At 43.3% G+C, this 24887-nt stretch overlaps 1 protein-coding gene across 5 annotated transcripts in view; it reads right to left on the bottom strand.

Annotated features, from left to right (window-relative positions):
* Srbd1 (S1 RNA binding domain 1) overlaps positions 1-24887 on the bottom strand; it is a 190944-nt gene that overhangs the window by 4258 nt on the left and 161799 nt on the right. For 4 of the 5 annotated variants that reach the window (XM_039113056.2, NM_001399769.1, XM_006239708.4 and 1 more), the window contains one exon: positions 23701-23856. In XM_039113056.2, the coding sequence (XP_038968984.1) occupies positions 23701-23856 (156 nt within the window). Of the gene's footprint in view, positions 1-7; positions 20525-23700; positions 23857-24887 lie in introns of those variants that run through there. The other variant, XM_039113057.2, reaches the window with a different exon arrangement.

The following is a 24887-nucleotide window of genomic DNA, read 5'->3' as shown; positions in this document are numbered from 1 at the left end:
AAAAGTCCAAAAAAAAAAAAAAAAAAAAAAAGGTCCAATATAGGTCACTTTCAGATTCTCTTACCCTAGGACACCATACACCAGTCGGATAGTCTATAGTATGCTGGGTGCTATGCTAAGATTTAGCTAAAGGCCATGTGGGCAAAGGGGAGAAGGTTTCCAAGTGTGGCACCTGCTCCAAGCTGGCCCAAGAACGTTTTACAGTGAGCCGTGCCCGACATTTCAGTGTCACATTATCTCACGCTTCCTGCAATTTTCAGTAGGAAACCACTTGAATTTAGATTAATAGTCAAATACGATCTATTGATGATACCAGAGTGCAACACAGCATGTGTCAAGCACTGCTGGCTTCTGACACTGCCCACGCTCCACATCCTAGCTGGACATGCATAGCTCTGCCTGTGGCCTGACACTGCCAGTTCCAATGACACAAATGCCACTGAGCCACACACAAGTCAAATTCCCTAGAAAGCTCAGAGCATTCAACAGGTAAGGAAGTCCTAGAGGGTGGTTAGGGGCGGGGCACTCTCCCGCTCCTCCAGCAACCCAACAGCATAGAAGGGAAGGTGTGAGAGAAAAGGTGACTTTTTCCTCCAAAAGAACGCAAGTACAACCTCAAAGCTATAACTGAAAGCTGGATGCTCCTTCCATACGCTCTACACACCACACAGCCACACTGCTGCCTTTAGACCTCACCTTTGCCCGGCTTGCTCGCTCCCTCCCTTGCCTACACAGATGCTGCCCTTAATGAGCTGAGGTAAAACCACAACAACACAAAGTAACAAATTATGGTTAAGAAGCAGTTTGCTCCAGTTTCCTGTGCATTCCAGGCCATGGCTCCCTTCCTTGACATTCTCTGGCTGGGTATTTTCTACATCATTAAGTTCCATTTCCTATGATTAATGGCACTTTAAAAATGTCAACACAGTAATCAAACAGATAGTGATACTAATGCCCTCACATTCTTTCCTCTGAGAAATCGTCCTGGATACAGGAAAGGAAAGGGAAACTGCTGGAGGCTTGTCTCTGACTCTAGCCCTGCGGTAGGCAACTGCACTGTGCAGGATGACTGCTGGCCCTTCCCCTTCCTTCTGGGCCCCATGCTCAGGCAGAGCAGACCTCTACAGTCCCATCTGGGCTGATAATCTCAAGCCTGCTGGGAAAGGCCTCTCACCTCGCATTGAACTAGGGTATCTCTTGGGGTCAAATGTGCAAGCCTTCTACATTTCCAGAGCCATATTTTTTTATTTTAAAAGATTATCCAGCATCCAGTAAGTTCTCTTGAGGACAGCTTTGGCGAAGAGTCTAATAAAGACAAGAGTGATGCTCATATCCTTCTTTGGGAATGTGTGTTAACTGAAGTGGGAGGCCAGGGAGATCTGTCCCCTCAGTCTGGGACTGTGGCTTCTCTAGCAGGGGAGAGGCAGCATGTGTGTGCTTGGGCGCTTGGTGGACAAGTAGTACAATGGGCTAGTGACAGGGCACAGCTGCTGAACTGACAGGGCAGGTGACATAAGGCGGGGTCTGCCCACAACTAACTCTCTTACTCCGGTTTCTCAGTACCTCCCCTCGGTGGACAGACTTTCCTGGCACTCACTGGCTTGGTTTTGCTGGTGCACAACTGACTACCATGGAGGACACATCCCACGTCCTCCGTACTCTGGCTCACAGCCGTGCTCGTTAGTAGGTGTGTTAACTAGCCGCATGTGTTAGTTAGCAGGAAGTCAGTAGGCTTTGGTATATATAACTGTTGGGGTTTAAATCTCTGCTCGCGCCCAGACAGAGCACACCAAGCCAACATGGCTCCACATGGAGAGGTTTAATGAGAGAAGAGTAGAAGAGAAGAAAGGCGGCCATGAGCACGTGGAGGGGAGCGAGGGTGGGGTGCAGAGAAGGAACAGGGACAGTGGGGAAGAGAGCAGAGAAGAGAAGAACAAAGAGAGCAAGAGGGAGAGGGAGAGGAGGGGGCAAGCAGCCCCCTTTATAGTCAGGCACAGCTGGCTGTTGCCAGGCAACTGTGGGGCGGAGCATACCTGGCTACTGCCAGGTAGCTGTGGGGGGGTGGAGCTTAGCCAGAATGCCAACAACAACCCGGAATAGTATCTGGTGATTAGTAAAGCCACGGCAGGAAACTTCCCAGAGCAGCAGTCAGCAGCCACTCGGAGCTGTGAGACTGTACATGCAGCTCACTGAGAGGGACTAGGTGCTGCAGAATCTCTTCCATATAAAAAGGAGGCCTGCTTCTGGCAACTGCAGCTCAGTCTATCCTGGGAGTGCGGTTCATATTTCTTTTCACCCTCCCAGAAGCCTGCCTGTGGGCAGCAGTGCTGAAATCAATAAGGAAGTGGCACATTTGCCTCCAGCTAACGCTTTCTATTGATCAATCCTGTTTTTAAATAAAGATGGAACAAAGTCCTTTTGCATTTGAAAACTTTCTTGGGGCTGGAGAGATGGCTCAGCGGTTAGGAGCACTGACTGCTCTTCCAGAGGACCTGAGTTCAAATCCCAGCAACCACATGGTGGCTCACAACCATCTGTAATGGGATCCGATGCCCTCTTCTGGTGTGTCTGAAGACAGCTACAGTGTACTCACGTACACAAAATAAAATCTTAAAAAAAAAAAGGAAAACTTTCTTAAAGTTAACTAGGTCACAGAAGAAGCCAATGAAAGGGGGAAGACTGGGAAGAGGAGCCAGCCTCAGGGTGGATCTCAGACACACCTGGCAGCCCAGGATGGGAGGAGGGGCTTCATGCTGCAGTCACTCATCAGACCTGGCTTCTGCAGTAACACAAGAAAAGTATCCTCTACATTCTAAAGCTCCCTCCAGCAGTGAGAAGCATGCCCAACACAAAGAACTTTCTAACTCCAAAGTGTAAAAGGGAAGTCAGACGCTCGGAGCCTAGAACGAGCACATAGTGACCAATGCGCACCACGCTGTGCTGTGTTAGCTGCGTATCACCACTTAGTACAGCAGCAGCCTCAACATGAGAAACATCAGGCTGCCCAAGGCCATGCAGCCACTCCTGTGCAGTGGAGTTTCGTATCACACAGGTATCCATGCCCCTGAGTGCATGTAGACAATTACTGTTGGATTTGGCCAAGACAGAAACATGATGTGTTGGGTAATACCGTGCCAACACAATTTAATGGCAGATCACTTCTGACCATTAGACAGTTAGCACTGAGGAAATCCCACAAAGAAGTTATTATGCACAAGCTTCTAAAAAGACAGTTCTCTCGAGTCGATGAGTTATTAAAGCCATCGCCTTGCTCTCTACTGTCTCTGCAAGGCTTTTTCCATTTGCTAAGGCTGCTGTTTTTATTTAATATGTAATTTCATCCATCTTACTTAAAGTAAGAAAGTAGCATAAATGCAACAAATGAGCACATCGTGTTCTCCTAGCGCACATCTGCACAGAGTTAGAGCGCAGCGCAGCACACAGCACACTTACTTTCCAAGCAGTTACACAAGCTAACGCTGCTGACGTTTCCAACAGAAACTTGCTACAAAGGCCAGGTCCTTCTTCACAAAGAAAAAGTCTTTGTAAAACTCTTCCCCCAAAGATTAAGGAATTCTCCAGATTCGTAGAACTCTGGAAATGGCCATTCAGATTTATGTAATCATTTCCAGCACAGGGATTTAGACGCTGAGGGGTTTGTTACATAGAGCAACATGACACCCTGCAGAGCTCAGAACCTCGGTGATATAACACCATCACTTTACAAAGAGCACATACGGTTTACAGCCCATCGAGAGAAAGCCATGCTACCAAAGCAAAGGCCACTGCCTTCAGAGACTGCCATAGTTGTCACATTTTATCCATTTGTTCTATAGGAATCTCATCAACAAGTAAAAAATTAAACACAAGAGCATAGCCATTTTGGAAATGAAAGGAAAAAGAGAGGGTAGGTCACAACTGTTAATGTATGGAGAAATTCAATGACATAGGTAGATTTGGCTTTTAAACTGGAGTTGTGTGCGAAATGGTGGGGCACTGACTCAACCAGCAATGGTTTGCTACTCTAAAAACTCCAGAAACTGTATATAGTTTCAAATCTATCATAGTAAAACGGAGAGAAGAAACTTGAACTCAATATGGCAAAATGACCCCCCTGTCCTCTGACCCGGCTGGTATACACAAGTGGGCTGCACGCCAGGAGCTCGGTCTGGCTTGATGGACGGGGTGACAACGTGACTACCTCAGCTGTGATCACATCAGGTGACAACTATGGGAACTGCACTGTCATAATTACTAAACATCTTTCAAATTTCTCCTGGGTAAACCAAGGCACAGACCTGGGCCAGGATCTTAAAAATCTGGGCTGGTACAAGACCCACACACAAGTAGAAATCCAAGTAGGGTGTATTTACAGAAGACCCCAGAGCTACCGACCACTCCACAGAAGCCAACAGAGCGCTACTGAAAATGGTATTCAAGTGGCTTTTCTTAGCATTTAACCAACAGAAAGAACAGAGAATGCTCCATAAGAATATGCAGCTGACTAGGTTTTAAAAACACAGTCCAGATCAATATCCTGAACATATAACGGGGCTTTCTTTGAGGCTCTCCTCGGAGAACAGTTTTAAACAGTATGAACTATGAACTATATGGGTTAGGTGGGAACTTGAGAGTCCTTTTGTGGCACCATCTGGAACGTCTTCACAAAGTCTCCTGCATCAGTGAGTTTCAGAAGTCACCAAGAACCAAGAGAAAGCTGCCATGACTGAGGAATGCAGGCTTCTTTAGAGCACCAAGCTGCCATGTGCTTTCACCTTAGGTAGACTGAGTGCACACTTCCTTCTATTTAAGGGCTGGTTAGACAATGCCCAATGCTGAAGATGGCACGCACACAGTTTAACAAAGCATGGAAAACTAGGGCAGCAATAACAAACATCACATACAGCATTGGTAACCGATTCCAGAACAGCTCTCCATGAGTCTCATGCTGTGTAAGTATCGGAGATTAACTCTAATTCAAAAGTAACATACGCATGCCTGTGCACAACCACGCGCACACCCAGACTGCAATGTTGCTGTTGATATGAAAATGTCCACACTCCTCTTGTTTTAGGAACTGCCTCACAAAAAAGTTGACCAGTGCCATAAGGAGTTTCTCAGTCTTAAAGAAATGGTCCCACTCTCCTGCACCTGAGAGAGAGAGAGGGAGAGGGAGGGAGGGAGGGAGGGAGGGAGAGAGAGAGAGAGAGAGAGAGAGAGAGAGACAGAGAGACAGAGAGAGACAGAGAGAGAGGGGGAGAGGGAGAGGGAGAGGGAGAGAGAGGGGGAGAGAGAGAGAGAGAGAGAGAGAGAGAGAGAGAGAGAGAGAGAGAGAGAGAGCGCAAGCACAAGCACAATGGTAGGGGTAGGGCAGGATGACAACATCTTCAACATCTTTTGATCACCTCCTTCCTGGTGAACTGAGGTGTTCTCAAATACACACACCCTACCTCAAATGATGAAGATTTGCTAAAACAATGTGACAAGATGCTGAAATCAATTCAAACTACATTGGAAGAACATGCTTAGCTTTAGTTGAAAAACATTTATATCGTGAGGCTGGGTGGAGACCAGGCCAGGTGGGATGACTTCAGCTCCGCCTGTCCTCTCGTAGGCAGGGATATGTTCAGACGCACACATCTCACCCATGCCTCGCCCCTGACTTTAGAGGAGCTTCAGTGTAGACACAAGATTGAGACTGCAGATAAAACTTGGCACCCAGAACTACTGTCTGGGAGCAATTTATTATTATTTTTTAAACCAAATTTGAAAGAAAGAAACTTTGGCTCTTTTTGAGTTACTGAGTAAGGGTTGGACAAAATTAAGTTAGTGGTTTCAAAGGCTGCAGCCTCTATATAGTTCAAAAACACTGTGTTTAGAATTAATCTAATTCAATTTACTGCCTGTAAAGCTGTAATGTGGATTAGTGCCTATGACTATTTGAAAGAGGAGGGTAAATAAAGAAATAGCATTCAGAAGCACACAGGCGGCTGACAGAAGGGAAGGCTGAAGCGAGCCACTCTGGTGCTACTTGGAACAAGCCCAAGTGACAGGGAAACACTCCTAAGAGACAGATTTCGTACCACAGGGTCAATTGTCAGTGATGTTCCTTTCCAAAAACTAGCAGGGGTTTAGTAACATCCACCATTAACGCCCACCATTCCTGGCTGCCTGATGAATGGGCTAGGGACACTCGTCAGAGTGGGGAAGGAGGTGGCAGCAGCTCACCTATGACACGGAATCAGAAGACAGACAGACTCAAACCCAGAGCTAGACTGGGAGCAGGAAGGAAAGGTAACAGGAGAAGGAGTCAATGCTTCCCTGAGTGCTGCTGGGCTCTAGACTGAGGGGGCCTAAGCTTGAGCAAGAGTGGACAAGGACATCCAAATGCTTGTATGACAGAAGATTCTGAAGCCACACAAGTCCATGGCTGACAGGCAGCTCCCTCTTTGTTCTCTTCCACTGGGAAGGCAGGCAGAGAAATAGTTCTACAGTAGATGCCACAGAAACTGGCCTTCTCCCCAGTCCCAGGAGCTGGCATGCTGGTATTAATAGGAATTAATAATGCTAACTGTGAAAACCACATCCAGATTACAGAGGACGGGACCCCACTACCACCAGCACCTCAGAGAGGCTGTTGTGACTTGCCATATCTTTCTGCAGCACCTTCCTGATGACAGTGAATGTAAGTGATCTGTACACTCCTACCGTGTCCCCAGAGCTGAGTGTAAGGCATGCATTAACTTCCCAGGCCCATCTGATTACTGCTAATATTTTAACCATTTAACAGACAAGAAAACTAAGGCCAGCAACTTCAAAACCATTCCCAGGTCTAACAGCCAGGCAGTCTGAGGGCCCTTACACTTTCTAGGGCTCTCCACTAGTTTCACTAGGAGTCTGAAGTGGGCTGTGTTGGAACAGCATGGCGTATGGTAATTCTGGGAGTGCCCTGGCATTCAGTTCTTCAGCAGGCTGACTCCCTTTCACTTCTGATATGCTAAGTATAACTTCCTGGGCATTACAAAGAGAAATTAGATCCTTATTTACTATTGGCTGATTTCCCCAGCCTGCTTTCCCTGGGGACCCACTGTTTCCATCTCTCCAAGGCTGGGATCACAGGTTGGTCAGTATGCACATCCAGGGTTTACTGGGTTCTGGACATCCAAACTGTGATCTCACACGTGCATGGCAAGCACTTTACCACCTGCTTGCTTTTTCTCACAGAAAGTAACTTAAACCCTCTGTAGTACAGTTGCTTGTCAGTTAGGAGACTCGTCCTAGCTGGCACAACTCTGTAAGGTCAGGAAGCTTCTATCGATGGCTCTAAAGGAGAGGTTCAAGCAGCACAATGCCTTGCACAGGGCTCAGTTCTGGGGCTTGCCATCTGCCCTCATAAAGGCAGGGCCTCCAGGGAATTTCTCCAGCCGTCCTACTGCTAGCCAGGGGTGGCGGTCAGCAGCTTCTACCCACTGTGTGCATCAGATGGGTTTGTTCCACTTTGGGTCTTAAAAACCCCAATACAACTTCTCGATAAATCAAGTCAACATTGCTTCTTCTTCCTCCCCACCTAAGGAAGCTTCATGCCCAGCTTATGTGATTATTCTTGTCCTAGACCTGATTTTAAATTTACAAGTTGTTGATGCTCTCAAAATATACTTTGCTGCATTGGTCGTAAGAGCCAGAAACAGGAAAATCTGCAGTAACAAGGTAACTTCCATAGCTCTAATATTTCAGTACTGAGCTGATAGGAGCTAGTCTCTGAGATCCGCTCACGTGGCCACAACAATGATACCACATACCTTCCTCCTGCTATGCTGGGATTTCTGGAAACCAGTCTTAAAAAAATCCTGCCTAACAGCCCAAATGGAAATAGCATATACTTTATCAAAACGAGTGCTGAGTGAGTCTTGACATGAAGTTTCCTGGCATTTTTCAACTTGCACTGAGAACACAGTAGTGTTGGAGCTTGACTATCAGCAGTGCATTGAATTCTTAACACAGCAGACTGTGGCTGAGTGCCAGATCTCATGTGATGCAGAGCCTTGGCAGAACCTGCAGCCCAGAGCTCCCTCCTCCCCTAATTCGAGCGGGAGAAATCAGATATGTGGGCGGCTGCTAGACCAACCAAGATGGCAGAACAAAGGAGAGGGAGGAGGCACGGAAGGGCTGGGAACTCGGCACACATGTGCTGGCTCCACTTCTACTCATAACCCAGCTGTAATTTTATTTATGGCTACAGTATCATACACAACCAAACCACTCACATGTGGATATGGAAGAATTTCTCCACAACAAAAAGTGCAGGCAGAAATGCCTATGGCCTTCCTCTGCTTGTCTATTCCGTGATGTCTGAGAGGTCACTGGACACAGACAAATTGCTCTGTCAAGGTACAGAGGATTCACAAGGACGGACTAAGTTGGTATGTGGCTGAGGCAAGCACACCAGGAAAGAGAGGCCCAGTGTTCACAGTGACTGTGCTTGCCTGTGGATCTCAGCCTTTCAGACTGTAGAAGAGTGTGGGAAGCAAAGCTAAGCATCCACCGTGTTCTGTCAGTTCGTGATTTCTTCTCCTCAGTGCTCTTCTACACCATTCCCTTTCATTTTCTATTTCTGCCACTTATTCCTTCAACTGGCTAGATCAGTATCTGTTGGGTGCTGTGGATTCAGTGGTAAGCCAGATTCTTAGTCTCTAGCCAACTGCAGCTTACAGCCTAACTTTTAATTCAATCGCTAACAGCCTGACAAAGATACATCATTTATAGTACGGGTTCAAGAACAACTGTAGACAGTCACAACTTTATGCTATTACGGGGTCTTTTTTTTTTTTTTTCCTTTTCTTTTTTGGCCACCCAAGTCTATTGGAGAAATCATGGTCACATCAATATAAGGCATTTAATGCCAAAGTTTAAATTTAATCCTACTTCTTTTGATTTTATACACATGTATGATCTCTAAGATCAGTTCAGTGTTTTTGTTTTTTATTTGTTTTCTATGTGTATGAGTGTTTGTCTTTATATGTGTGTATGTTGTGCAAGGTGCCCATTGAGGTCAAAAGATCCCTTGGAGTGACAGGTGGCTATAGCTATCCCATGTGAGTGCTGGGAAGTGAACTTGAGTTCTCTGGAAAAGTAGCAAGTGCTACTTTTTTTACAGGGCCATCTGTCCAGCCCCTACTTTTGTTTTTAATGGTTTCAGTGTTTAGCATATGAATTTGGCTGTTGGTGGTTTTATTCATCACTTGGCACTGTGGTGATCTACATTCTCCAGAAGCCTAAGGAAGCAGGAGTATAAAGCGGTCTCAGACACTGGACTAGAGGTCAATAATTAGTAAGAGGCCATCCTGAAGCTAAAAGGTATCTCTAACTGTACATGATGAAAGCCATCTCACTAGATCAATTTCCAAGCTTTTGTACTGAGAAACTGAATGATGAACTGAAATTATCTGAAAGGTGGTTGTGGTTGGAGCAAGATTTCAGGAAAGATTGGTGTTCAATTCTAAACGCTGGACGTGAAGTGCTGTGGAGGCATCCGATGCAATCCGAACTCTGGACGGGTGGTGGAAGAGTAAACTTAGGAGCCACACACAGTGATGTTCCTGAGAACCTTAAGAGCAAAGGGACACAGGGTGACTCTAGCTTTTCAGAGTCTCACTTCCACACCTCTTAAACGCTGTCCTCCACAAGAGTCTCTGGGTTCATACTGTTTTTGCCACCCATACCTTACCGTGGTGTCCTCCGTCAGTGAAGACTGCGGCTCTATTCCGCCATATCTGACACCATTACTTGGGGCTATCAGAAGGGATGGTCTTCACCTCAGTGAGACTCATAGCTGGGTTTGGAGCTGCAGAGTGACATGCTTGTGGAAAGGCTGCTGACGTCTGCTGGTTAGGAAGAGTGGACGGGGCAGGGAAGAAGGGGCGGGAGCCTGGTCGCTCACTGCATAGCCCAGTTAGGAAGCGATGCTGACACTCGGTGCAGGGCCAGGTGCACACTCTGTGCACTTGGAGCTCCTCTGGATGCAGACTCTGGAGCAAACTGCTATGAGGCAGTCTGTGAGGATGGCCATCTGGGCTCCTGGCCTTTTCCTCTTTAGGGCTGGTCCTTTTGTTCTGGAAATGAACTTTCAAAGGCAATATGTATTTCTTCATTAACATATGTATGGAATGCGCAGTGTGGACAAAACAGCTAAAGATGATTCTCCGTTCTTTCTTAAAGCAGGTAAGGCAGCTGTCCATTTTTGGGAGATAGCTTGGACTATATAACCAAACTATAATACAAGTTTCTATCTATGCCACTTGAAAGAATGGCATGATAAATCCTTAGGACTCTGTAGCCAACAAGTTTTCCTGGCTTTGCTTAGCTGAAGTCCTGGCTGGAGACATCTGCATGTGTCAGCCAGCCTCAGAGCTGCTCCAGGTAGAGGCACCAGCATTCACGTTGCCTGTTTTGTTGTCTCCCTTCCCATCTGGAGTCAAGACTTTCAGGAGGTTTCCCCTGGTCAAATCTAATCTTTATTAATTTTGTTGGAATCCATAGATTTTTTTTGTTCTTTTTTCTTTTTCTCCTGTTGAAACAGGCAAAATTCTTCCCCAACTTAACACATTTATTTTCTTACTTCCTTCCATTCTGAAGATAAGGCCTAAAATAGACAGGCTGTTCTGATTTGGCAGTTTTTTCCATAATCCAATATCTCAGCAGCTGTTGTATTTTTTGTTCATTAGCATTCAAAAATTTAAAGTAAATGAAGCATTATGCAATCTCTCCCTGGGGGTATTTGTTACCCCTTTCTGTTTATTAAGAATCTCTTTTAAAGTATGTTTAGACCTCTCTACAACTGCTTATCCTAAAGGGCTGTGTGGTATACCTGTAATATGCTTTATATTGTAATATGCAAAAAGTTGTTTCATTTTACTAGAGACATATGCTAGAGAACTGTCAGTATTAACTCGTACAGGCAAGCCCATAATAGCTATAACATCTAATAAATGTGTAATTACAGAATCAACCTTTCTAGAACTGAACAGTTGCTCACTGAAATCCTGCATTCACGGTGTACCTATGGCATGGTGCACATACTTTTATTTTTGAAACTCTGCAAAATGAAACACACCGATTTGACAAATTTCATTTCTTTGTATGCTGGTTGGGTTAATCCCTACAGGTAATGGAGTTTGGTTATATAAAGAACAAGCAAGACATTTCCTTATACTTTCCTTGGCTTGTTGCCAAGTGATAGGAAAAATCTTTCCTTAAACCTTTGCTGTTAACATGATGTCTTTATGACATTCTGAAGCTTCTAGCACATTTCCTATTAATAGTTGATCAATTTCATTATTACCTTGTGCTAGAGGGTCTGGCAGATTTATACAGTGTCTGATATGTGTTATATACAATGGATGACTTCTATTTCTGATTACTATTGTAGTTGAATAATCAATGAAGCTAATTCTGAACCATCCTGAATAAGTTTAGCAGTCTCCATGTGCAAAACCGTTCTTTCTGCATAGTGAGAGTCAGTGACTACAATAAGATATTTAGAAAAATCTAACAATGCCATAAGAATGGCATGCAGCTCTAATATTTGGACTGAAACAAAAGGGCTCTGAACCACTTTACTTTATTTCCCCCGATTTATAACCTGCCTCTCCTGACTTACGTACATCAGTGTAGAATGTAGAGGCTCTAGAAATTGGTATCCCTTTTACTACATGAGAAATAATCCGATCAGTTCTTTTTATAAACTGAAGTCACTTGTTTTTGGGTATTTGTTGTTAGTTTCTTCTCCCTAATTACTGAAAACCCTTTGCCAACGTTCACTTTCTGCCCAGGAGGAAATGTCAGCCTTACTGAGAGGTACTACAATTTCTTCTGGGTCTAGTCCTAGTAATTGATGAAGTATCAGTTTTCCTTTCAGAATCAATTCAGAAACTTTTTCTACATAGGTCTTTGATTTTTTAACTCTGTTTGTATGCTGAAATTATCCATCTAAGATATAATCTTCTTTCTGTATAAGAATTCCCATAGGAGAATGAGTAGAAGGCAAAATATCATGTCATTGGGCCCAAACAATCTACATGTGCATCTTGTAATTTCTTTTCTAACAGGGCCAATTCTCTCTAAGTCTCAGCTGATAATTTTCTTGGACTAGTTAAGCCCTCATTACCTTATAAGGTTTAAAATAAATTACTTAGGTTTTGAGTAGTTAATCAAATTGTGGGCCTTAGCCAATTAATATCCCTAATAATTTTTGAAAACCATTAAGAGCTTTTAACTGGTCTCTCGTTATTTGTAACTCCTATGGCTAGATTTTTTGCAGTCCTATCCTATATCCTATATAATTAAAATACTTTGTATTTTTTTCAGGAGTGATTTGTAATCCCAAACAAAGCAAAACTCTCTTCAAACATTTTTTCCTAAGGAATTTTCATCTGAATCAGCTAGTAATATATCATCCATATAATGGCAAATTATGGATTGAGGAAACTGTGTATACAGTATTTCTAATGGCTGTTGTACAGAATATTGACATAAGGTAGAACTATTTAACATTCCTTGTGGAAGCATTTTTCAATGATACCTTTTTATTGGACAACTATTATTATACTTAGGTACAGAGAAAACAAAACTTTATCATGCTCTTGCAAAGGATTGTGAAAAAGCAATCTTTCAAACCAATCCCTATGATAGGCCATGCCTTAGGTAACAATGAAGGCAATGAAATTCCAGGCTGTAGAGAGCTCATGGGCTGGCTGATTTTAATGACTGCTCTCAGATCTGTTAACATCCTCCATTTGCCAGATTTTTTAAAAATAGCAAATATAGGAGAATTCCAAAGGCTGGCAGACTTTTATATATGTTGAGCCTCCAGTTGCTCTTAGACTAGCTGTTCTAGTGCCTGTAATTTTTCTTTCATAGGCCATTGTTCTACCCCAAAACGCATGCTAGTTAACTACTGTAGTGGTAGGGCCATTGGTGTTCTGCCAACATTGGTTCCTCCACAGAAAGTTGAAGAGTTAGCCTCTGTTGAGTCCTGCTTAAGGGTAAGTTGGACAGTCCGTGACTGTTCTTGATAATACATTTTTTGATTCCTTCACCAGGAACATCTCTCATTTTACACTTTGTTCCTGATAATGGAGGAATGCTAATCCATGATTGCTGTTGTTGCAATAGATCTCTTCTCCATTAATTCATGGCTATGTTGTTGCATATGGCCTGAAGTTACCTCTTTGACATTCTGGCTCTATACTCTTAAGCCACTTTGTTTTATCTGGGATAAAGTTTCAAGCCCTAGAATTAGTATATCTACCTCTTGAAGTGGCCAATCTTGAGGCCAAGATTTTGGAGAGATTGTGGTTATGTCTGCTCCAGTGTCTACCATGTCTTCAATGTAATATTATTTATAAATACTGTTAGTTTTAGTCTCTGATCATCTTTAGAAGTTTGCCAAAATAATATATTTGTCCCTTCTGGGTTTGTTTGTTTGTTTATCTATCTGCTCTGAGTTTGATATCTGGGTTATTAATGTCTATCTTCAGAGCAAAGTTGTTTAAGTGTTTTGCAGATTGGTTTCTCTACTGCTGACCAGAGATGGCTGATATTAATTTGATATCGGTGCCTACACGAGGACCCCTTGGAAAATTCCCAACAAGGGGTTACCCCGTTAGGAAGGATGCTATCAGTCAAGGTTGTTAGAGAATATCCAAGGCGGATACTCCAGACACACATTCTTCTTCCTTATGGGGGACCTTACTTTTCTGTCAACACCATACAACGTCTTTAAGAGAACAACACACTCTTAAACAACCACTACCATGGTGATAACATTCAAATCTGACTCCAGTTTTAAAAGTGTGATCTGGTAAAGTGTGATCAGGCTTTGAGTGGCAGTTGATCTGGTTTGAATCTTGGTTCTGCTAAGCTGAGTTGTCTCAGGTGATTTCCTTTCTTCCTCTGAGACTTAGCCTGTAATAGGAATAATAAAAGCACCAATTTTTGGGGGGGGGGGGTTTGTTGTGACCTGTATACACTAAAATGCTTAGTAATGAGGAAGTAACCAATGAATGTTTACTCTTCTTACTGCTCTATCAACAACTCTTTAAATTAGCTTGAATGACAGTCTCCTTCCTCTAACCTGTTAAAAACCCAATCCCACTTTTTACTGACTGAACTACTTAAATGTCTACTGAAGATGTCACTGTTTCAATTGTGTGAATCCACAAAACATCCCTTTCTGGAAAGGAATTCTTTTCCCTGCAAGAATAACACCAGGAGTCTCCAATAATTAACACTATGGTCTGCCCTTCAGTTCCTGGGAGTCTAACTTCTTCCTATTTTAGTATGCAGATTGAGTGAATATGTTACTTCTGTTCATCTTTCGACTGCATTTCAAGTGTTGAATAAAATCACACCAACAAAATCTCTGGTGTAAATATTGGAACCTTAAGGAACATAAAAAAGTTAAGGAAACAAGGGTTCCCTGAGATAAGGATATTAAAAGAAGTCCCATCTTACAAAATCAGAAAAAAGATCAGTTCATAAACAATCTTATTTCTAAACTGTGAGCAAATACAAAAGATAAACAATAGAGACTAAGTTTTCGGCTCATCCAATGACACACTTCAATATATCAAGAGTCCAATAGGCAAACAGGAAAGAATGAATCACACAAATATGGTAAGAATAGTGAAGTTAGGCCTCTGCATTTACAGGTCAAGTCTCTGCAAAGACTCAGTCAAGTACGGATAAAAAAGCACTTTGGGAAGCTGAGAGAGCTCAATGGTTAAGACTCACAGGAACTGTCTGTGTTGAGTGTCATTTAGACAAAGTATGTGAAAGCCAGAGGTCACTATTGTAGTTCAGGACTGGACAATTATACACCATGGAAATTGCTCATTTCGTCTCTAAATTTCTAAGGTTAGGAGGGGAATTGCATATAAAAGAAATTCCCTATCAAATAGTCTACAATTGTCTTGCTTCTGGTCAACTAGACTACACCAAAAGGAAGCATAGAGAGCAGTGTAATCACCAGTTGGGCATTTATATTCCACAGGTGAAAACTGGTTCATGGGAAAACTGGCAGAAAGCCTGTGTAACAGGAAATGAGGACTACACTGGTGTGAAGACTGTTGAAAGTGTAACAAGCAAGTGTGTTACTTAGCAGTGTATGGGAATAGCCATAGCAGCTAACCTTTGACAAAGCAATACTATTTTTAGGGATCCATCACAAGGAACCAGTGCTAAAAACTATGTGGTGGTTTGAAAATGCTTGGCCCATGGGCACCGGCAATATTTGGAGGTGTGGTCTGCTTAGAATAGTTGTGGCCCTGTTGGAGGAAGTGTGAAGCTGTGTAGGTGGAAAAGGTCTCTGAGTGCTCGAGCTCTGCCACATGTAGAAGATCGTCTCCTGGCTGCCCTTGGATCAGGATGTAGCACTTGAGGCTCCTCCAGCATCATGTCTTCCTGCATGCTGTGATGTAGTGCTTTCCGTCCCCTCCCCTTCACAGAACACAGCTCTTTGGTTGTGCCAGCCGGGCCAGAGCCCTGCAGATCTCTGCAGGTAGCGTCTGGTATACAGTAGTACATTATTGCTGCGGTGCCCATATCTCCCCCATGGGTAAAAACTGAGGAGGCTCCAACCATGGGCTTGTTTGAAAAGAGTTTCAGGTGTAGCCACCACAACAAAGGGAGGGCACAGACCCCTTTTCATCAAGATAAAGGTTGTCAATCTGCCCTGAGAATCCTATTAAGCTGATAACAAATGGGAGTGATTTTTGTTTAGCCATTGAGTATCAGGGAAAACGGGGTGACGAGAATGTCAGGTTCTTTTCACAAGGTGTGTGGGACTCTGTCCCTGCCATTTTTAATCCTATTAATGAGTGCATCCACCACATTTAGAATTCAGGATGCACCACCCATTGGGTTGTGGAGCCATTTTAGCACCTCTGGGGTTGGTATAGGGGAGGAATCAAAGGAGCTGTATGGGCATTATGGGTCATACTTAGCAAGAGCCATACCTTTTAGGGCTGCACTGATGAATTTTAGAGCCTGGGTTGCTTTAGCAGACAGTGTTCTTGGGAAGGAGGGCCTTTTATCTTTTTTTAGAAGGTTAAAGAGAGAATGAAAGGTGCTTGTGGGAAGGGGGAGGGTCAAAACCAGATAAGATTACCCAAAAAGCTCTGGAGGGAGGCTACAGTTAATTTTTGAGGGGAGGAGAGGGTAGGTTTGAGGGGTGTAATGAGGTGAGGGAGATTTCTGTTCCTAAAAACGCTATGAGCAGAATAAGTTGAGTTTTATGAGGGGCCGATAGGGAAGGTATTAGCTGGTCTTTAAGTTGGGAGGAGGAGGTAAAAGAATCTCCCCATATCAAGATGTCATCCATATACTGATATATAGTGAATCCTTTATTTAAATAAGGCTTTAATGCTGTGGTCACAGCCTCCTGACAAAGGGTTGGACTGTTAGTTATTCCCCGAGGGAGAACAATCTATTCATACCATGGGGCTAGGCCAGAGTTGCTACTGAGAACACAAAGTGTTCGCAGTCTTGAGGTTAGAGAGGGATAGAAAAAAAGCAATCTTTATGTCTGTTGCTAATGGGGGGGGGGCATTGGCAGCCCTATTAGCTGAGACATGGGGCAGCCCCCTTTGGGGAGAGCCCAGACTTGCAGCTGCTTTCGACCCATATGGTCACCAGTTCTGTGTACCAGACACTATCTGCAGTGATCTGTAGGGCTCTGGCCTTGTGGCCAGCAGGCCAAAGAGTTTCGCTCTCTGAAGGGGAGGGGGAGTCAGATCGAGGCAAGCTGGTGTCTTCTGCAGGACGTTAAGCAGCAGGCCAGCAGAGAGCAGTGGGTAACCAAGGGCCAAGGTAGGCTCGAGCAGCTTTCAGCAGTACAAGCTTTGGGAAAGAATTCTCTTCCCCGAAGTGTTACAGCTCTCTATGATGCTCTCAGAAGGCCGATGAAATAACTCCTGTGCACTTTACTCCTTGAGGACACGGTGTTATATACATTTGGGGTGGGTGGGGTCTAAAAGCAGATGCTTCCTATTGGCTTGGTCTGTTGTTAGGGATGTCGGACTGTCATCTGCATGTGGAGGGGTGCTGCCTCTATGTGACTAATTGTCACAGTCCTCTCCATGGGGTGTCTGTTGTAGTCACATGTTCCAGGACAGGACCCTGGTTGAGAGTAGATGAAACACTCACGGTCCTCAGGTCTGAGGGCACCAGGGTTTCTGAGTCCACTACTTTACCCAGCTTTCTATCTGAGGGCACGGTCTACTGACCCACAGGGGACTGCTGGTATCCTCACAACAAAGAGTGGAATCACCCCTGAGAACTATTTCTAAACAGGTCTACATCTCCATTTTACTACTAACCTTTTCCCCCTACCTCTAATTGGTGGGTTAGAAGGGAGGCTGAAGCATTTAAGAACACTAAACAAAGTAGATTTTGAAAAAAATCTAAGTCTAGAGATCATTCTTGTGATATTTTGGTGAAGAGTGTAAATGCCTTTTGCCTTGTCTAAAGAGTCTGCCTGAGGCTAAGGTGAAAAGATTCAGATTGGCTGTATTGAGGGAGGGGGGTCTCAAAAAGGCCTAGCATATACTCTGCCCTATGGTTCTTTCTTATAAAGAGTCTTTTGATCACATATAGCAAGCTTAGGAAGGAAAAATAGAAAAAGTATGGTTCAAAGAGTAAAGGGGCACCAATAGTAAAATGGACCTAAATCCCGTGTTCAATAACATCAAATGGAATTAAGGGAATGGTGACCCAGGGCGAGACCTATCCAGCTAAACTTATTGTTATGGGTTTGCAGTTGAACAGGGGAGAGTTAGGCATTATGACCAGCTTACTGCTTTCATTTGGATATAAGGAGGTATATGATAGTGTCAAACCGACAAGGCAGGAGTTGTGATGGCTATTCTCAGTTGTCAACTTAACTAGTTGTGGAATGAATTCAACCCAGAACTCAAAAGATCTTGTGAAGAGGAATTAAAGAAAAGCTTAGGTCCACTCATGTTGGTACAAATCTTTAATTCTAGGAGACAGAGGCAAGCAGATGATCTCTGATTTCAAGGCCAGCCCAGTACAGAGCAAGTTTCAGGTTAACAGGAAAAAGCTCAGGTGAAGGCGCAGTAGCACACGACTTTGATTCTAGCACTCAAGAGACAGGCATCTGTGAGATCAAGGTCAATCTACTGAGCAAGTTCCATCACAGACATAGGATGTGAAGGAAACCACTGAGCACAGAGAGCTGGTGAGGATAGAACAGAACAAGAGGCTATGGCCCAGCCCTGCGAGTAGTAAAACATGGCAGTGTGAGCTCTATCAATCTATCTTCAGGTTACTGGGACAACTGATGCTGGTCAGCTGGAGCTAAAAAATTAGAGGTGACTAAGAAGAGACCAACATTGCTGAGGTCAAATTTTCTAGAAGTGTTTTCTGAGAGCATGAAGAAGCTGTTCCAGAGACAGACCTCATGCTTTCTGTTGGACTTGACAATGTGTTAAAAAAAAAAATCACTCAGGTGGTATTGCTTTGAAGACTTGAAGGGGTTATGGAGAGCAGCTGAGGCCTGGCACTGTGAGAGGGCAGGGAAGGCCACTGTGAAGGTGCCACCTCAGCTGCAGTTGATGGCTCAGGAAGGAAGGGATCATGCAAAGAAGTTGAGGCTTGGGACCATGAAGAGAGCCTGTGAAAGGATATCGGTGAAGGCTAATTGCAGCTGAAGATCCCAGCAAATTGGAGACGCCAACACCATGGGATGACCACCAAGAACAGCAGAAGCAATGGAGTGGAGTCAACCAGAGCCTAGTGTGCTACAGAGGGCAGTACTATAGAAGTGACCAAGCCCTTTGGGAGCCAGAAGATAGTGTGTGGATCCTGGACATTGGAAAAAGAAGCTGTGAAGTTGAAGTTGCCTCAGAGACCCTAGATGTTAGAGAGGCCAGAGCTGTGGGATGCCTGCCAAGGAGAGCTGCTGACAGGGAGTGGAACCAGCCCAGGACAAAGGATTGTGTTGCAGTCGAGAAAGCTGAAAGGAGTTGGACACAGGCATGGAGGTGCAGAGTTTGGAGTCTGCCCAGCTGGGTTTTGGTCTTGCTTAGGTTCAGTGTTTCCTCACTATGAAGTTTCAGAATAGTAAGAGAATCTCTGGAGTACTATATGGATACATCATCTGTCAATAAATATCCCATGGCCTTCAGAAAAGTGTCCAATAGAAGGTGGGATATCCAGTAGGCAGAAAGGATTCACCCTCGGACATGAAGGAGGAGAGACCCACGAGGGCTGAACAGAGGTGACTAGCCACATGGCAGAATTTAGATCAGAAAAAATATGATATTAAGTTATGATCGAATCAGGGAACCAACAAAAGAACGTTTATAAGCAAAAAATCTTACACTGTATATTGATATAAAATTGAGGTTGTATTTTGTTGCATTGGTATAGATCTTTGTATATTGATACAGATTTATCCTATTTTGCTACAACATGCTATGATATTTTACTTATGCAATTCATTTAAAAATGCAATGCTAAGTTCTGGTCCTTTTGAAATCTGCTATTACAAACTATTTAAGATAATTAGAAATACAAGTTAATAGCCAATTAGATGTATGGTCCTGTAGGTACTAGTGTAGTTATTTACAAGAATAAGTTTTACTTAATCTCCTGTAGATGTTTTCAAGGTTATTTAGGTTGTAGTGAACTAGAAATAAACAATTCTGATGTACTACAGATAGATATATGGTGTCTTCAAAATCCTAGAGATCCACAGACTATGGCATTTAAAGATGTTTTATTACTTTAGGCTTTTTTTTTTTTTTTTTTGATGACACAGGTCTGCTCCTGACAATACCCCATTCCACTTTAAAGCAGATGGTGAGTATCAAAGAATCTCTTTATGGAGCTTGCTTCAAATGTGGTAAGTTGCTACTGGACAAAAAAATGCTCTTGTCTCAACTATGTAGACAGAATGACGTCCAAAATGGACAAATGGGACACAGAGAAGTCAACTGTTGAGCTTTGCAGGGACAAGGTAGGCAAGTCCTTCATAATTCCTGCTTCACAAAAAGTCTGTCAGATATACTGGGAAACAAGGCTAAATAGGATAATAGAGTACTTTACCCAAAGTTGCCAATACATATGTGTAAATTTTACCTGATAGTTTCATATTAGTTACTATTGTATATAGTTTATTGATGTAAGATAAAGAGCCTTTTACTGGGCTAAAAGGATGAATTATAGAGAAAATCTCTTATGGACTGCATAGACACGTCACCTGTCAATAAAAATCCTATGGCCTATAGGAAAGGGTAAAACAGAAGGCGGGACATCCGGTGGACGGAAAAGATTCTGCAATAGAGTCAGGCCTGAGAGTACTTACCCCAGACATGAAGAAGGAGAGACACATGAGAGCTGGACAGAGGTAACCAGCCACGTTAACTTCTGAGCTAGTCAGGGAAGAGCCACAGCTTATGGCCTAGGTCTTCATAAATATATTTGAGTCTCAGAGTCATTATTTCTGGGAACAGGAGCATGGGAGGAAAAACACCACTCAACAAGACATTGCATGAATCTCAGAAGAGACTTTGAACTTTTAAACACTGTTGAGACTGTGATGGACTATGGGGACTTGAAGCTGACCTAAATGTGTTTTGCATCCTACTATGGCCCTCAGAGGGTCATGTGTTTTAACAAGCCTACTGGGGCCAGAGAGTGGATACAGCAGTTGAATATGCTGAGCACATGGGAAGTAGCACTATTAGGAGGTGTGGTCTTGTGGGAAAGGCGTGACCTTGTTGGAGGAAGTGTGTTACTGTGTAGGTGGGCTCTGAGGTTTCTAAGTGCTCAAACTGTATCAGGCAGAAGAACTCTTGGCTCCTCCAGCAAACATCTGCCTGCACACTGCCATGATGATACCGGACTGAACCTCTGAACCTGTAAGCCAGCCCCAATTAAATGTTGTCCTTTATAAGAGTTGCCTTGGTCATATTGTCTGTGCACAGCAACGAAGCCCTACCTATGACAAATTATTACTACTAACTTACAGTTAACCATTTGGTGAAATAATATCTAGATTTTAAATATGAGGGATATACATTCACAAGAGAAAGCAAATTGTAAAATTTTATAAACATATTACCAATAAACACAAAAATGCACACTGAAAAGGATTGGTTTGTGCAATATAACTGCTAATCAGATTCTCATAAAGATGTCAGCGTTACTTAAGAAGTCTATGCCCATACACATCTATGTAAACAACAAACAATAAAATACCATTGCTCTGAGAGTAGCAAAAGAGAATGTGCATCGAGGCTGAGGACAAGACAAGAAGGCCCCTCTCCTTCTCAGCACTGTGCTGAAGGCTGTGGCCATTGCAACAGAAATAAAGGACGAGGATGAAAATGGGAGCGGTAAGATTTAATCTACTTGCTGATGACCTAAATTTGTGGATTCCGGAAGAACACACTAAAACTAATGTAAGGATTTAACAATCCTGTGCTGCACAAAGATGAACGGCAGTTTTACCTGCTGGGAAAGAAAAGCCATATATTTGAAATTGCATTTATAATATCACTGGGGACATTTCACATAGCACACCACAAGGAACTGTACATAGAAAGGTAAAATGAAGGAGGACATACATAAACAGAAAGATGGAACTGGTTAACTCTTACTGTTTTGCTTTTTGGGTTCACTGACTAATGTGCTCCAGAATTAGTTTTGGAGACCAAAGGTTACAAAAGCATTTTATGTTGTACTGAGAGGAAGGGATAGGAAAAGCATGCTAATTTTTTCTGCAGCTCTTAACTCCTCAGGTAGGAGAATAGACAGACTGTAGTGTATTTTTATAATGGCACATTACTCAGCAGGAAAATGAAAAATAAAAAAGGAGAACAGAATAATTTATCAGTGCCAGTCACAGTGGGGCTAAATCTTTGAGCACTACACTGGGAAAAGAAAGGCACCCTGAGCACACCTGAGTGGTGACATTTTTAAGAAGTTCTAAGAGCAATGAGCTAAATTGTGCCAATATCATGGGGTTGGTTTCAGCAGGTCTGGTTTCAAATGAAGGGACTGCCTGGGGATAAAAACACTAGTTTGTTTTGTTCTTTTTAAAGAGTTTTATTACATTGATATTGGTATTTTCTAAAAGTCAGCAAATGCATACTTAAACTTTAATTTCATATATATTTTACAAGAGAAAAAAAACCTAAACAATTATTAAACTATGCCTGAAGAACTTAAGGAAAAGTACACTGATGTCTTCTTCAGTGCTCTTCCCAAATAAGCTGGTGGATGGACAGATGGACAGCCACAGATAGACAGGTGGAAAGGCAGAGGCATGCATGCTAATATCCAGATGCCTGAGTAGAGTAATTCCCTGCACTTGTCAATGACTCTCATCATCAAACTCTGAAGAAGGCAGACTGCTGTGGTGTCTGTGAAAATCTTCATGTGTCCTTCTCTGAGTTATTCCTGTACCTTTATAACTGCAAACAGGTTTACAGAAAGCAAGCTCTCTTAGGGTTTTATTTCTGTGAAGAGACACCAGCACCACTCTCCAAAGGCAAACATTTAACTGGGGCTGGCTTATGGTTTCAGAGGTTTAGTTTGTTACTGTCGTGGCAGGAAGCATAGCGGTGTACAGGCAGACATGGTGCTGGAGAAAGAGCTGAAGGTTCGTTCTATCTGGACGCAGGGAGCAGGAAGAGACTGTGAGCCATGCTGGGTGTATCTTGAGCACAGAGAACACCAAAGCCCTCCCCCACAGTGACATACTTCCAGCAACAAGGCCACACCTCTTCATAATGCCCCTCCCTATGAGTCAAGCATTCAGACACTTGAATCTATGAGGCTATTCATACCTCATATCTATTTAACCTACCATGCAAGCCACTGACATTTACCAAAGTGAGCAAATACAAATGATTTCAAAGCAACCTCCAGAGCCCACATTTTAGTATCAAAGTAAAAACAAACTGGTTTTAAAGCCACTAATGAACAATCTAGTCAGAATCTTAGGAATTTTTGCTTATGTAGCAGGTCATAGCTTTTGAACTAATGGAAAGTTTTAAGGATAACTAAACATGCAGCTAAAGGCTTGTTTTGGGGTCTGTGAGTGAGTCTTGCTGCCTGAGGACCCATGTGGTAAAAGGAGGCAGAGCTGACTCTTCTGCCCCTTGTCCTCTGATCCCACCCCACATGTACACAGAAACAAATATAATAAGTATTTTTAAAGCTGTTTCTTTTGAACCCCTTATATTAAGCTTCTCTTGTATCTTGTACTGAAAATGATGTCAGCATCACCCCTGTTAATGTGTTCTCACTAGAAGAATATGTGCAGACTTTCTTGGGAATGTTGGCTCTTTGTACTTTCAGAAGGAGTTAGTTTTTCAAAGAGCCCAAGTTAGACCAGGTGCTAGTCAATTGAGTCATGCTAATCTCCAAAGCAGACAGAGTGCCATACAATCTCCACTCCGCACATTTCTCCCCTAGAACCAGGGCTCATTGGCTGACAGCTCCAGGAATTGTGGCTTCTCTCCTCACTGCCAACTCAGCAACTGAACTTCTAAAACTTGTCATGTTAAGCACAGCCTTGTGTCTTGGCTCTCGTTATTCCCACACAAAGGCCATGTTCTGTACCAAACTCACTGGGCACATGGAGAGTTCTGGTCCTGGCCTCTGGCTCACCTGACTGCTATGTCATAGGACTCCGGGTGGATGCAAGTCTCGTCCAGTGGGTTTGGTGTGAGGGCGACATCTGCTTTGTTCTTCTTCTTGCCGGGCTTCTCTTTTGTGACCATGGCAGCTTCCTGGCTCTGGCCTGAAGAATCAGTGTGCTGACCACTGCAGTCAGCACAGCCACGATAAAACACATTCGAAAACAGGAAGTTGGACAGAAAAGAAAAGAAACTTTCGTTAATTATGTGCTTAGTCCTCTGCTATGCAAAATACACATAGGAACTACCCCACAGACACTACCACATTTTTCTTAAAACACTATTAACCCAATTTCTGTTACTCAAAGCCAAACACACTCTTACATGGTTCAGTCGATGCAACTGGCATTCTAGGGGAAATGAAGGAATAAATAAAACCATCACCATTGTAGTAAGATAACACAGATGGTTTCTTGGAGCTGAGGAAAGTCAAGTTCCCAATAGAACCTGAGTGCAGAATTAGACTGACGAAAGATGCACATCAGGCATTATCAATGGGACACTTCAGAATATCATCAATGGGACACTTCAGGATATCATCAATGGGACACTTCAGGATATCATCAATGGGACACTTCAGGATATCTATTTGAAAACACAGTATTTAAAGATAAGACAACCCAAACCAGACTGGCATCAAATTGTATAGTGCAAAGAGGAGACATCAGATCACAGACAAGAAACCTTGAAGGTATAAAGAAAGTGCCCTGAATGTGAACCCAAACCATCACTGAAGAGGAGGACAAGCTGACAGAATCTCAGACATGCAAGAGCTTTAGCAAAATCTACACAACATCTCAGGAGCCCTTCACAAAGGAGCCCGAGAGAAGCACTGATTAGAAACAGGAACATGTTCCATAGTAACAGTGGGAAATGCAAATCAAAAGGCAAATACACACTTATCAATGTTATTAAAGTGTATGTATAACATTGAAATAATGCTATCTCTCTCTCTCCCTCCCCCCGCCCCCTCTCTCTTTGTGTGTGTGTGTGTGGCCATTAAGGAAAACAGAGCTAAAGAGAAGCAGATTGGGAAACTGAAGGAAGTCCTAAGTTTCTAGCCTTTTTTAAAAGGACAGAGCTGCTGATTAACTCCAGAGGTCAGTGCAAAACAAAGTTGAGGATAATCACGAGGAGAAAACAGAAAATGTGTAACTT

This window comes from Rattus norvegicus, chromosome 6 (genome assembly GCF_036323735.1).
Source record: "Rattus norvegicus strain BN/NHsdMcwi chromosome 6, GRCr8, whole genome shotgun sequence".
Classification (NCBI taxonomy): Eukaryota; Metazoa; Chordata; class Mammalia; order Rodentia; family Muridae; genus Rattus; species Rattus norvegicus.
The sequence above is the reverse complement of the archived record's forward strand: the minus strand, read 5'-3'. Positions and strand labels throughout refer to the sequence as shown.